Source organism: Vanessa tameamea, chromosome 23, assembly GCF_037043105.1.
Source record: "Vanessa tameamea isolate UH-Manoa-2023 chromosome 23, ilVanTame1 primary haplotype, whole genome shotgun sequence".
NCBI classification, from domain to species: domain Eukaryota; kingdom Metazoa; phylum Arthropoda; class Insecta; order Lepidoptera; family Nymphalidae; genus Vanessa; species Vanessa tameamea.
The window spans coordinates 3,934,120-3,948,811 of NC_087331.1; the positions used below are offsets into that span (position 1 = coordinate 3,934,120).

The 14,692-nt window shown below is 32.6% G+C and overlaps 1 protein-coding gene across 4 annotated transcripts in view; it reads right to left on the bottom strand.

Annotated features, from left to right (window-relative positions):
* The window catches only part of LOC113401933 (uncharacterized), a 113,696-nt gene that overhangs the window by 42,143 nt on the left and 56,861 nt on the right, over positions 1–14,692 (bottom strand). For all 4 annotated transcript variants that reach the window (XM_064218605.1, XM_026642012.2, XM_026642011.2 and 1 more), the window contains one exon: positions 2,036–2,104. In XM_064218605.1, the coding sequence (XP_064074675.1) occupies positions 2,036–2,093 (58 nt within the window). In that variant the 5' untranslated portion in view covers positions 2,094–2,104. The remainder of the gene's footprint in view (positions 1–2,035; positions 2,105–14,692) is intronic.

Sequence of the window (14,692 nt, forward strand, 5' to 3'; positions counted from 1 at the left end):
ATTTCGTTGAAATTAGACACATGCAGGTTTCCTCACGATGTTTTCCTTGACCGCCGAGCACGAGATGAATTATAAACACAAATTAAGCACATGAAAATTCAGTGGTGCCTGCCTGGGTTTGAACCCGAAATCATCGGTTAAGATGAACGCGGTCTAACCACTGGGCCATCTCGGCTCTCTTTTCTTCTTATATATCTATATCTGTACATGTCTTATAATTATTACTGAGAACTGAGGCTGTTGGAAAAATGTCGAAATAATAACCTTTGGATCATTAACTTGATAAGCTAGACACTTATCCAACAACATCTTACAACTAGAACCCTAAACTCTAAAATAATAAAATAATATCAATGTATGTGCGGACATCATGAGTTATTACTTCTTGAGAAACGAGGTATCGTGACTTGTTCAATTAGCGACGTCATTATAAATACGGCTTAGTTTAAGGAAAACAGTAATTTTTCAATTAAATATTACACAAATTATTTGTCAGTCCCGACTTTGTACAGATGTAATAAAAATCTTAGAATTTGATGATTCGAACTCAAACATGCATATCTACAGAACACTTTTATATTAGTTAAACTATCTCTCTTAACCTTAAATAAAAATATAAAAAAAATAAGAATTTCTGTTTAGCGGTAGAATTTTAATTCGATAGGTACCTATCCAGACAGGCTTGCAAAAGCCACAGAGTAAAATCATATATAACACTTTTTATGAACCTTCTATAAAGATAGCCTACTAACATTTTGTACATAGTTTTTTAACCTTTAATTATAAAGCTCAACATTAAACAAAAAGAAAAAATGCTATGGCTTGATACAGAAATTTTCACGCAACTTTACTTAAGTGAAGGTTTATTGTAGTACCAAAACGAAGATGGATAAAATGTCTCATTTTTGTACAGAACCTAATCCATAATGTTCATGGCTCACGATCGCCGTTATTTATTTAAAGAACGAATTCAAATATCGAATCAAATTATGAATATGTATTTAATAATATCTTTCCTACTAAAACCTACATGGTTAACTGCTATTAAGACTTCCCACTGGCGGGAATTCCCTTGCTCTTATAGGATGAGAGCTTAAGATATTTGCCATGTACGAACAGGTTTTACACATATGGTGATCTATAACTGCGTGACTAACATATTCGGAATGGAAGTTTTAAATTTAAAAATAGCAACATACCTTTTGAAATATTCGTACCTTCTACAAACTTGTTTTCTTAAAAAACGTAGGTATGTGAATATTTGTTGTTTTATGAAATTGTAAGCAAGAAAAATAACACGAAGATAAACATATATATATATATATATATATATATATATATATATATATATATATATGTGTGTGTGTGTATATAATTGCAATTTAAAATTAAATGCATATAACTTTAATATAATAATTGCGCCTGTAAATTTATTATGAGCAATATTGAATATTTACTAATTATTTTATACGGTAATTATTAAAATGAAAACATTATTTCTTTTCAATATTTTTGGAATCATTTGTTAATTATGTATACGATCAAAAATACAGATTTCAGATCTCATTTAAAAGAAGTGTGGGTGAACCCTTATTTATTCAGCACAAAGACGGAAAGGATAGCTCGTTATAATGATACAGATCACCAATAACATTATAATAATTTACCAATACTTTAAAAAAATCTAAAATTTGAAAATAGAATATTCTTTTTAATTACTCATTTTTAAATTTTCTGTATTCTGATCTCCTAAAAAATGCCAAATAGTTTGCTGAACAAACTGTTACATTATTATTCTTCCTCGCTATAAATTCTCATGTTAATGTCAAAATGAGAGTAAAGTTCTTTCAACCGAATAATATAAATTAAATTAATACGATCTTAGTTATAATTTTCACTTATTACAGAAGATTTCCCAATCGTTCTCTTCAAAAAACATGTACTTAAAACTACCAAGACTTAAATAGCAAAGTTACGCTACGCTAAATAAACTTCGTGAAATTAAATCGTTATGTAACTAAATATTTATACTTACAAGCTGTAATAGCCAAAGCCAGGAGCCAGACGATGTTGTAAACGCTCTTTTGATGCATTGTGCTGAATTCTGAAATAACACAAATTATATTAGAAAAAATGATCATTTATAGCAACGATATATATTTTACAAATAGAATATGAAATTCTAATGACTAAGATGCGTTTCTTCCAGACAGCGCTACAGGTTTAAGAAAGGCAATATATTGTGATAATTATCGCCTGCGGCTTTGTTCGCGTTTTAAGTGTTAGTCACCAGGTGTTAAGCAAAAGCCTATGTCCTTTGAGCTCAAACTTATTTAAAAAATTCATGAAACTCGGTTTAGTGGTTTAATACACATCGAGTAAAGGCGGTGCAAGACTTATTTAATCATATTTTTTTTTATAAATAACTTGCCATCTAAAATTATTCGCCAAGGAAATCATGTTGCAATAAAAAACCTAAACAAACCGCTGTCACAGTTTAATGTGACGTATTATTTTCCGTTGAATGACCCCAGTACTTATTCTGGAGAACGTTTAATATTAAATATTATTATGCAATATTTTAAAAAATCTTAAAAATTTGAATATTTTATATGATATCGGTAGGCGGACTGGTAAGTGGACCACCTGATGATATGTAGTAACCACTGCCCATAGATATTGGCGCTGTAAGAAATATTAACCATTCCTTACATCGCCAATGCGCCACCAACCTTGTGAACTAAATTTTATGTCCCTTATGCCTATAGTTAAACTAGCTCACTCGCCCTTCAAACCGGAATACAGCAATACTGAGAACTGCTGTTTGACAGTCGAATATCTGATAAGTGAGTGGTGCCTACCCAGGCGGGCTTTGTTTATTTAGTAAAACTACATATATCCTAATATAAATTAAATGATATATATATTTGCTCTTTCTAATATATAATCTTTCAAACATCGTTCGATTTTAAATATCATTTATACGTACATTATATTTTTTACGTTAATATAAGATAAATTTTAATAAAAGTTTAAAAAAAAAAAATATTCATGTAATACTTTATGCAAAAATTATAGTTTTTCTTAATCTGAATCGTTTTTATAACAGCATAGCTAATTGAACAAGTCACGCATAGCTTGTTGCTCGAGAATTAATAACTCATGGTGTCCACAGATGCAATACAACCCGGACGTTTAAAACAATGCACTAGACATTTATTATCACAACACAATAAAATAAATGCAATCGTATCAATTTCCATAAATTACCGTCAAAATAATATAAAAAGGCAATCAATTTGCTATAATAAAATCATAACATAAACCGATTACGACATTTAAAAAGCCTTAAATGGTAATGCAGTGATTATAATTTTAAGACATAAAAACATATATTTTTTTGAAAGTTTTAAAATCGTTCTAACTCGTTCGTAAATACATCGTAAATATTTTACAGAATAAGACTGTATCGCGTATTACGTCAAAGCGTATGTGTGTCAATGACGCTCGCCGACATTACCGTTTTGAACTATGCGATCAGCTGATTTACTGCACGTCTAACTTATCTTTTACTAACATTATTGAAGAATGTAAAAATGTATAATTAGTTCTCTGTGCACGACGTTTCATTTTCAAACCTTTTAATATACAGAAAAACGGTTTTGACCGTTGTAGGTGGGGCAGGTGTTAGGTAGCCCATGACCTTTTATACCCCTGATATTGTTTCTGCAAGTAGTCAAGACAACAAAACGTAACACACAAACAAATAAACGAACTAACTTTCGCATTTATAATATCAGTCAAGATAGACCATATAGCTGCGACTTAAAACAAAATAAATATGTTCAAAGCAATTCCTCTTCTCCATAAAAAAATAAATATCTATGCCACTTTCATTGTGATCAGTCAAACTGTGTCAAATTTTAGTAATGTTTAATAAACATCCATATTATGAATTCTTGATATTTAACTCAGTACAAGCAACTTATTAGATATCCTACCAGCAAACAACACTGCTCAGTATTGCTGTGTTCTGGTTTGAAGGTTCAGTGAGCCCATGTAACTACAGACACAAGGGAAATATCGTGTTAGGTCCCGAGGTTCATAACGCATTGGTGAAATAAGGATTGGTTAGCATTTATCACAACGCTAATGTCTATGAGCGTTAGTGACCACTCGATGGTAAGTAGTGGTGTGGCCCATTTGACCATCCCACCTATATAAATTATGAAATTAAATTGTATGTAAGATAATTTATTGATGTACGTTTATTATTGTGTGGTGGGTTTTTGTATGTAATCAAATGTAATCATGGAATTTTACATTTAAAAAAAACTTGTATGTCAAGGTCAATTTGAACAAATATCCTAATGAACTTTAAAAATTTAAACGATTTTGCGTCATAATATACAACATATGATACACATAGCTATATTTTATGTATGAAGGTATCCGGTCCAAATGATTTAAATAGTAAGTACCATAAAAATTATGTATATCCCTTCACCATGGAGCTCGTTATAAAAGACTATGCTTTTAAATTTGTTCGTTTAACATTTGGTAGCTTCCATACCGTAAAAAAACTATACATAGATCCACCGTCTGATCCCATCATAATTGACTTCATGCCAATCTATCTGGGTAGGTATTACGAACTCATAATTAATTTTACTGCCAACAGCAACATTATGTACGATTTTGTTCTGATTTAAAAGTTGAGTACAATGTATACCATCTTAGATCCCTTGGTTGGAGTAAAGAATGCTTAGCATTATTTTCTTACATGCCCAATGTTTACAGGTGATGTTGGGCATTTACTAAAAGATGCCCATTTGTCCGACAACCTGTCACCGACTGGCTTCACGGGACATCGATAGTTCCTCGAAACGGATACTTGAAAAACGTTTTATTAGGAGCTGTTTTGTGAAACATAGAATCCTCTCTTTCTATTATCATTGATTTTATATCCTATAGAAAAAGACAGCAACATTTGACTCATCGACCCCTAAACCACAATTGGTAAAGCTGGTTAATATTTTAAAAATAGTTTGCATTTTAGATTCTTACGTAGAGATTGATATAAAACAATGAATGAACGAATACATATTATAAAGACCATCCGGCCAATGTTTGGCCATGACGTCTAATCTCAAGGACTAATCAACTACGCTGGAGATAACATATACGCACTATAATTATTATTGTGCGGATAAAACACGATCGATGATAAATCTGCCGTATGATTACGAGTGCTTCTATTGTTTCGATAACTTCCTAATTCTTACTGAACTTTCTTTTTTTAAAAAGCCCTATATGGGGTTTCTTCCCTAGCACACAGAAGCAGACCAACTAAAATCATCTAAGCAGGCAATAGTATGTAATATTTACAATGCAGAAATTAAATATTCAAAGTAAGTATTGATATTTCAAGTCCGTGACTGAAATGTTGAAAGAGCACTTGAAGATTATTTATTGAGGAAGATAATTATGTAGCAAAGACGATGATGACATATTATTTAAATTTATATAAATATATATATCAAGCTTATTTATTTAAATGAATTAAAATATTCTCTTTTACGAGTGGGTGCTTGTAGGTGCTATAAAGTAGACGTATCGGGCTAGGGCTTTCTATTTATCAAGAAGCTTTGGAGTTTTTGCGCTGTTCCATGCCGTTTGGTGATACTTGTGGTACATTTCTATCCAATACAAACATACTGCCATACGACTACGTCTTTCACCATTGAACAAGAAATCAATTATACATTTCTGACTAAACAGATGAAAATTGATGCTTGACCGGAGTCTTAATCATAGTTTTTGTTAAGATTCACATTGTTGTGTGTTATGTATTTAAAACTGGATTTTAAAATAATATAAATGACGGCTATATTATTACAGTCAATGTCAAAAGCCGAAATCAAATTAATGGAATAGAAATATATTTAAGATTTAGTGATTCAGTTCTCACACATGCCCCTTCCGTATATTCTCTGCTCTAATGACAGTCGGCTATACTTATCCTTATAAAGGATGAGACATACCAATTAAAGTTGCACAACAAGTTGATTGATTGAGAAACAAGGGTTCAAGCGGATCAGAGGTCATCTTCGTTTACCGTTGCCATGCATAGACATGATTGTGCTAAAAACTATTATGGATTTATTTTTATCGCTAACTGATCCGCGCGATTTTTCCAACATTAAGAGGTCCCTGTTCAGGCTCCGTCTTGTTTAAGTGCTCCTGCTCCGCCCCTGTGAGCTGTAGCATTTAAATAACCTAAAACCTTCGTCAAGACGATAATATATAATAAACATGAATTTAAATAGTTACTAGATAGAACAGTACTAATATTCTTGATTTCCATTGAATAAATTTGTATTGGGATTTTTTTTAGAGAATAAAAACAAATCACAATGATGTATGTGCTATAAAACAAAAAACAGAGAGCTTAAAAAGAAAATTGACAGTTTAATATAAGCTAGATTAAGACTTGTTTGCCAAGTTTCAAAACCTGGGACGTTAGCGGGACGAAGTAAGCATCTTTTTTTTAAACGCTCTTGTTTGAGTGTTGCTTTTTGTAGTAACTTAGTTTAACGTAGGACATGTCGATGTGCAATAAAATAAAATTTACTTTTACTTCAGAGCCAAACTAAAATTGACCAATCAGATTTACATTGCTAATAGACATGCCAATTTATCCGTGAAATTGGAAACAATCAAACACTCTATTCCTCCATTCAACATCGGAGTTTCCGCATCAATTATAGAAAGGCCTTCGTAATTTTAACCTTGAATAAAATTATGACGACTTATGATGGATTTCTATTTGGGATGATTGCCAAGGCGATTTTATACAGAGGAAGGAAAAAATTACGTACGCTCCACCACCCGCAGACAATCAACGAACAGCATACATACATGCTTTGAAGTTGTAGTTGGGTTGCCTAGCAAATTTGCAACATCAAAATTGATGATTTTTAAATAATGATTTTTTGTATAACAAAAAATATAAATATTTTTTTGTTGCGTTAATACCATTTTTTAATAAATGCACCAAGCACACACATGGGGGTACAGAGTGACCGTTGGAAGGAAGGTGCCGTTTGCCGTCACGGTATAGGTATAATGACGGTTATACACCTCAAAAAAACATTTGGGATGAGATGGCTAATAAAATCAAACACACCATACAATTAACACTCGTTGACTTTAACTATACCTTGCAGTATATAAATTTTGTTTTTAACTGACATAACTTTGTATTTAAAATTTGGGAAAAGTGTATCTATTGAGTTTCTATCATGTGGTAGCTTTACGTTTACAATTTTGTAAGATGACGATTTAAGTGCTTACTTTAATAAAGTATATTTTTATTTTATTATATTAAAAAGGCATTGGCACTATTGCACATAGCAACAATTTTTTCTGTTATCCAAAAATCGATTAAAACTATTTCCAGTGACGTCACTTCTTCAAACAATACAAATCCATACAACAAATATACGAATTGGTGAGTCCCACGACAATATTTGTTCAAATTAATTCCTACATTTCAACACTACATAGTAACATTCCTACAAATAGAACATTACATTACATTTCATTAGCAGCCTGTAAATTTCCCACTGCTGGGCTAAGGCCTCCTCTCCCTTTGAGGAGAAGGTTTGGAGCATATTCCACTACGCTGCTCCAATGCCGGTTGGTGGAATACACATGTGGCAGAATTTCGTTGAAATTAGACACATGCAGCTTTCCTCACGGTGTTTTCCTTCACCACCGAGCACGAGATGAATTATAAAACACATTAAGCACATGAAAATTCAGTGATGCCTGCCTGGGTTTGAACCCGAAATCATCGGTTAAGATGCACGCGTTCTAACCACTGGGCCATCTCGGCTCTTATATAATGCTTTATCGGACAAATCTAGTATACGCTAATTTATAAACGTTTAAAATAATGAGCGATTATTAACAAATTAAGAAGAACAAATCTTTAAATTACCATCATTAGATATAATATTATGGATACATTACATATACAACAAGTCACCCCGACTTTTTTTCGAACTCTAGAACTACCAACTGGGTTTTCATACCGTTTTAGTTAATGGACGCAATAATTATGAGCCTTACTAATCTTTATTTAAAATATTTATGAAGACTAAATTAATATATATAAATCTTATTATACATTAAAATAATACTTTTTAGAAAAAAAAAAGTGAAACGATAGAATCGCACATCATGTGTCTCCAAAATTGTAAATAATATATTCTGCCCAGTAGACTAATCTCTGATGAGAGTAGCCTGCCCGTGCCTGTACTCGTGGCGGATTATAGTAAGGTGAATATAGTCAGATATTATAATATATTGTATAATAGATACCTATTCTATATATTAACACTAAGCATTCATCAGAATAACACAGGCTATAATTCATAAAGATATTGCGTGAATAATACCTGACAACCAACTCCTAAAACGCGAGCGAAGTCGAAGGCGAAAACTAGTAACATTATTATGCAACAAAAGCGAATACAGGGACGAAAGCGATTGCTCGTTCCCTGTAATTGGAAAAGAAGCGTCTTTTTTAAATATGTTAAAAGTGTTGTCGTTTTAACGATTAATTACTGAAGTATTAATAAATTCTTAATGACTATACACACTACTTTCTTATAAGATTCTTAAAAAGAAGATCTGCAGGACAACTTTGCCTGTTCTTTATTTAAATCTATTTTATCTGAAGTGACGATCGAAAAGTACAATTTTGATTTTGTTGCTACACAGAAAAAAAATCATCTTGGAAAAATGTAGCGTTAGTGTTGCCAATGGTAAAAAATCAATGTGTGATCATAATAAAGTGTCTGCACTAATTGTAATATTTTGCAGAGTTAATTGTCTATGACCAATTAAAGATACAATTCGTGTAGGTTATACGGTAACTCCATAACTGTATCGAAGTCAGTGATTTGATGCATAATAATTTGCAAGAAATATCAATAAATTTTTCACTCTGTCGACGAGTAACGGCAAATCAGTCAACGGTCGGTCGATACGCTCACAAACTGGATTTGTATTAATATTATGTGCGTGACATCACTTCCGTGGACGTACATAAAATATTTGTTTTAGTTTTGACTTCCTAGAAAAATATCATTGTTTTTATTTATTTAAAAAAGGAATGCAAATGGGCAGACGGTTATACGTGGTCAATATTACTGTAGAAATATCAACAGGACCTTTCGTCGTTATTGCCTCGCCGACTATAACATTTGAAATGTTGCCGTCCTGACAAAAAAAACAAGAAGATCGACGAAAATTTAACTAAACATAAACGCTCCCGTTCCCCTCCCGCGTTCCCACACTGCTTTAAATTAAAGTAAATGAAGTACATGAAAACTCATTAGTGCTTGCCCAGATCAAACCTGGGCAACCCGCAATACCCAATTAAAATTCACGCGCCTATCCACTAAGCAATCCCAGCTCACTTTAAAATGAAATGTAAATAAACACGAATGTCAAATTTTAATCCGATTCCAATTGGATGAATATATTTTGAAACATTAATTGATTCGAGTAGAATAATAAATATACTGTGTGACGTACCCCTTTAAACTCCTAGCATCAATATTTGAAACGCGACTATTCGATTGATGAAAATAAGATAACATAACTGGCTGGATTTGCAGGTTTTGTAATTTTTTCGTTCTCTTGACCAAGTGTATGTGTAAACATATGAGAACTATCTATTGTCTCACTCTGATAAACCGATGGGATCCAACATGACTGATTGGAATTCAGACGCACGACCAAATCGGTAAATCTTCTCTCCAAGGCCTAATAAACCTTCAGAGGCAGTTACTGAGTATATGTCGACTGATAAACTCAATCTTCAAACTTTAAAGTTTCTATCGGCCTAACCTGGACTTTGGACCCGAGAAGAAACTCAAGACCAATGACCTTATATCTAGCCACGAGATCAATGAGGCAGTCACTATCACTGACCAAGTAAAAACCTGTAAATGTTCTAAAGGTGGCCTAAGGCCTACTTTCTGTTTTAGGAGAAATTTTGGAGCTTGTTCCACCAACCTGCTTCAATGAGTTCTGTTAGATTGCCGGTTTCCTCACGGTTTCATCGAACACTAGACGAATTGTAAACATTAATTAAGCACAATTTTTCCAGTGGTCTTGGCTTGTCTGGGCTTGGAACTGCGGTCATCAATCACGTGTTCTAACCTAGCCACCCTCCTCCACTGGCCTCTAACTAACAGCTACATACTATCTTACTTGTATTTAGACCTTAATGGTCTTCATTTCATCATCAATCCAGCGGTAATACTTGGTATTGTTGTGTTCCTGTGAATAGTGAGGCAGTGTATAGGCACAAGGGATATAAAATCTCAATGCCAATGCCTTTAAAAGGTGGTGATCGCTTACCATCAGGTGGTCCATGTGCACATCCAACTACATATATCATAAAAAAAATCACAATAGAATACTTCAATACACTTTCACTTTATCTAAAACAATAAAACTGTCGCCATTTAAACGCATAAAAACCGCACGAAATTGAATTTTTCATTTAAAAACTTATGAAAACAAAACTGGCACTACTCTAAAAGTTAATTATTAAATTTTTATTAAAAACCGCCAACTTATATGGCTTTACTCGACTAGATATAAAAAGGACGATAGTTTAACTATATCGTTGTTTCGAAACCGATTAAATGATGACGTGGACTTAATTATTTGCAAATTATGATAATTAAAAGAATATTCATGAGTTTAAATAAGTAATTTGTCGAATCGATCAAGTTTTTTAATACTTCGTATCCAAAACACATTATATACGAGTATATACGATTTTACTTATTTATAAGATGTCTAAATCTATATTATAATGCAAAGCAATTTGAAAACCTACGAATCGAAAATCAAAATACCCTTTTTTCTAGAAGGTTCTTACAAGCACTTTTGCGTCGTCATTTTACAGGATTATGTTAAATACTATCTACTCGGCCGAGCTTGACACGGATAAAAAATTATATATTATATAAATATAATATATATATATAAAATTCCGCGGACATTTTTAACTTTGCCGTTTCATAAATTCAAATCATTTGTAAAAGATACATTGGTAAAGAAGGTTTATTATTCAATACAAGATTATATAGATGATAAAAAGCGTGGAGTTATTACTTGTTGACTTCCAGGCAGGATATATAACATACATATGTATATAATTGTATTTAACTAACATGACTGTATTTTTAGATGTTGAAAAAGAGTAAACTGCTCAGTAGTTAACTACTGAGTTACTTGTCGGTAGAATCTACATTCCGAACCGGTGGTAGCTTTACTTAATATATGTTAAATGTCGATTCAAAAGTACTTGTAAAAGCCTACTTGAATAAAGTATATTTTGATTTGATTTGATTGAAGAACAAACATACAACGAAAAATTGTTGTTTTTTACAGCAAGGAAATTCTCAAACAATCCTCGCCTTTTCTCTACTATAATATACATATATGGTACATGATACATATAAACACTCTATTTATTGATGAAAACCGCATTAAAATCCGTTGCGTGGTTAAAACCCAGGCAGGCACCACTGAATTTTCATGTGCTTAATTTGTGTTCATAATTAATCTCGCGCTCGGCGGTGAAGGAAACATCGCGAGGAAACCTGCATGTGTCTAATTTCAACGAAATTCTGCCACACGTGTATTCCACCAACCTGCATTGGAGTAGCGTAGTGGTATATGCTCAAAACCTGCTCCTCAAAACCTTTGAGGAGCAGGTTTTGAGGCCTGCTGGGCTAAGGCCTCTTCTAGGGAGAAGAGGTGGGAAATTTACAGGCTGTTAATGTAATTTAATGTAATGTAACTAATAGATTACACTACTCCAAGTACAGATACATATTTATGTACAAATACATAAATATGTCTATTTTAATAAACGAATTATGAAAATCGAAGTGTGTGTAAGAGATTTATTTTATTTAGAAAGTAAAATCTAATTAATAGGTCTTACATACAAACTATTAAAAAAAAATGGTATACAGACACGATCTATTTTAAATGATACATTATATAGATTATAAAGTAATTATGGCAACATTAGAATATTAATTAAGTTAATATAGGTAACATTGTTAAATGAAACAGGTCGTAAATTTTCTTATCAAAAAATTTTACATATTGTATGCAATAGTAACAATTACCTTCACAATTCGCCTCGGGGTTTTGCCGCGTTTGAGGATCACTTTCTTTAATATTCTGTTTCTGTTTTCATTCATTTTTATATTCCCATTTAGATACTTGAGAATTGAATATAAATAATTCCCTCCTTGTCATGAGAATTCCATTTATGAAGTATTTTTGTAGTATTTTGTAACCAATTCTATTTTTTTTTTTTTTGATAATTATATTTTTGTCATCTGTCGTAAACTCTTAACCTATGTTCATACGCTGTATAACTTTATCGCTGTTAAGTGATTCTGTTAGCTACGCACGGTGAGTTCTTGATGTTTTTATAAATATTTTTTTCAAATTCAACCTGGAGTTTGAAAGTAGGTTAACGTTCGACTATTAGATTACGTACCATAAGTAGATTTTATTTCTCTAGAAAAAAGCAAAGACATACCTTTTCTATTCTGTTTTTCAAACGACTTTTTTGTTTGGTAGCAATTTTTATATCTTAGTGTACCTAATGTGCCAGAATAACTATCGCAATTTTTGGGTTTCATATCAGTGTCACTTCGTGTTACCAATAAATGAACGTTGGAAATACAAGTAGAAAAAATGTTCCAAGCATACAAATTCAAATGTTATATTTGCTCAAATTTTCAACAATAAATAAATATTGGACATCATCACATACATTACTCTGGTCCCAATTTAAGTAGCTAAAGCACTTGTGTTATGGAAAATCAGAAGTAACGACGGTACCACAAACACCCAGACCCAAGTCAACATAGAAAACTAGTGAACTTTTCCTAGATCGACTCGGCTGGGAATCTAACCAGGGACCTCACAGTGGCGTACCAATGAAAACCGGTGTACTACTCGACCACGTAGGTCGTCTAAATGATTGTATTTAAACCACATGGCGAATATTTTCGTTTAGATAACGAAAAAACATATTCCTAATACGCTTACAAAATGATCATACATTTACAATGTATTATATATTTCACGATCTGTGATGAACGATTCTTAGAACAATTTGTAAGATCTCCATTCAACGGAATAGTACGTTCAGAATGGCTGTTAACTCACACGAATTTATCATTAACTATATCTCATAAAATATATAAAACAAGAATAAATCTAATACGCCTATTTACTACGGGGGAATAAAATAGACGTGAAAGTCAAGACGACAATCGAATTAGAGGGTTATACAAACAATAAGGAAAGACGAGAAACGACATTTTCCTTCCGTCATACGTGTATGATATAATCGAGATTTTTATTTATTAATAACAAGTCGTAAATAACCAACCAATGGACAAAAGCGTCTTCGGTTAAGAGTAAGGCTTTGAGGTGAAATAAATGATGTGATTACTTTGTTTTATTAAATTTAAATTGACATTGAAATATTAAATTGACAATATTAAATCATAAAGACGAGAACTCTCCTTCCTTTAAATGACTAAGGCTGGTACATTTTTCGGCCAGAGAATTAGATTCAGGCTAAAAGAGGTGCTTGGATTCTTAGACCATTCCACGCGTTTTTTTGTACAGCCATTTGTAACTTCAGATTTATACGAACGTAATTCATCAATGTAAATCAACTCTTATGACAGAATACATAAATTAATTTAAAAAAATAAGCGTTTACTAAGTAGTAACGTGGATTTGCACCACGATGTTTGGGAAGTTCCACGTTCTACTTACAAGAGACTATGGCTTTTGTTGTTACAATGATCTCATTACTGTATTTTGTTTTAAAACACATAAAATAACGAAATCCATAAAAACAGATCGTGCATTACGTATACAGCCATTAAGTCAGTTTTGGCCCTTAGCTTAATCACGTAGTGTTAGGAAATATCGACTCAAGGCTAACAACTACATAATATCGGCGTGCGTTACCAAATATAATCTAATTTGTACATTTTTTTTGCTATCTTTATTCTTACATTCGTCATTTGTATATATATACTTATGAGGATACATTTATTATATAAATAACTGAAAAAACTCCCAAGCTAATATATGTATGTAAAACTTGTACCAGATGCAACGCGTTTCGGAGAATGAGTTAGTATTTAATACTATTATATAAGTAACCTGCACTTCGTAGTTTGCTTTATTTGACGTGACGATGGTATTTTTGTAGGCGAAGGCTAACCTGGGTAACCTATTGGTAAGTGCACTGCCTATAGATTGGACTCACCACTGGGTCAATTAGACTCTGACCCATTGGGTCAAAACACAGTGACACGGTAGCTGCTAGCTACCGTTCAGGACAAGCCCGGGCAAGAAGGTATACCTCGAGGCCCGTACCCGGCTTACCTATTGCCAAGTAAGAAGAACTCCAATCAATGCCCTTAGAAATTGATGTCGTCAAAATAATAACTATTCCTTACATCGCCTATGTGCTGCAAACCTTAGGAATTAAGATATCATACCACTTGTGCCTGTAGTTACACTGGCTCAGCCTTCAAATCGGAAC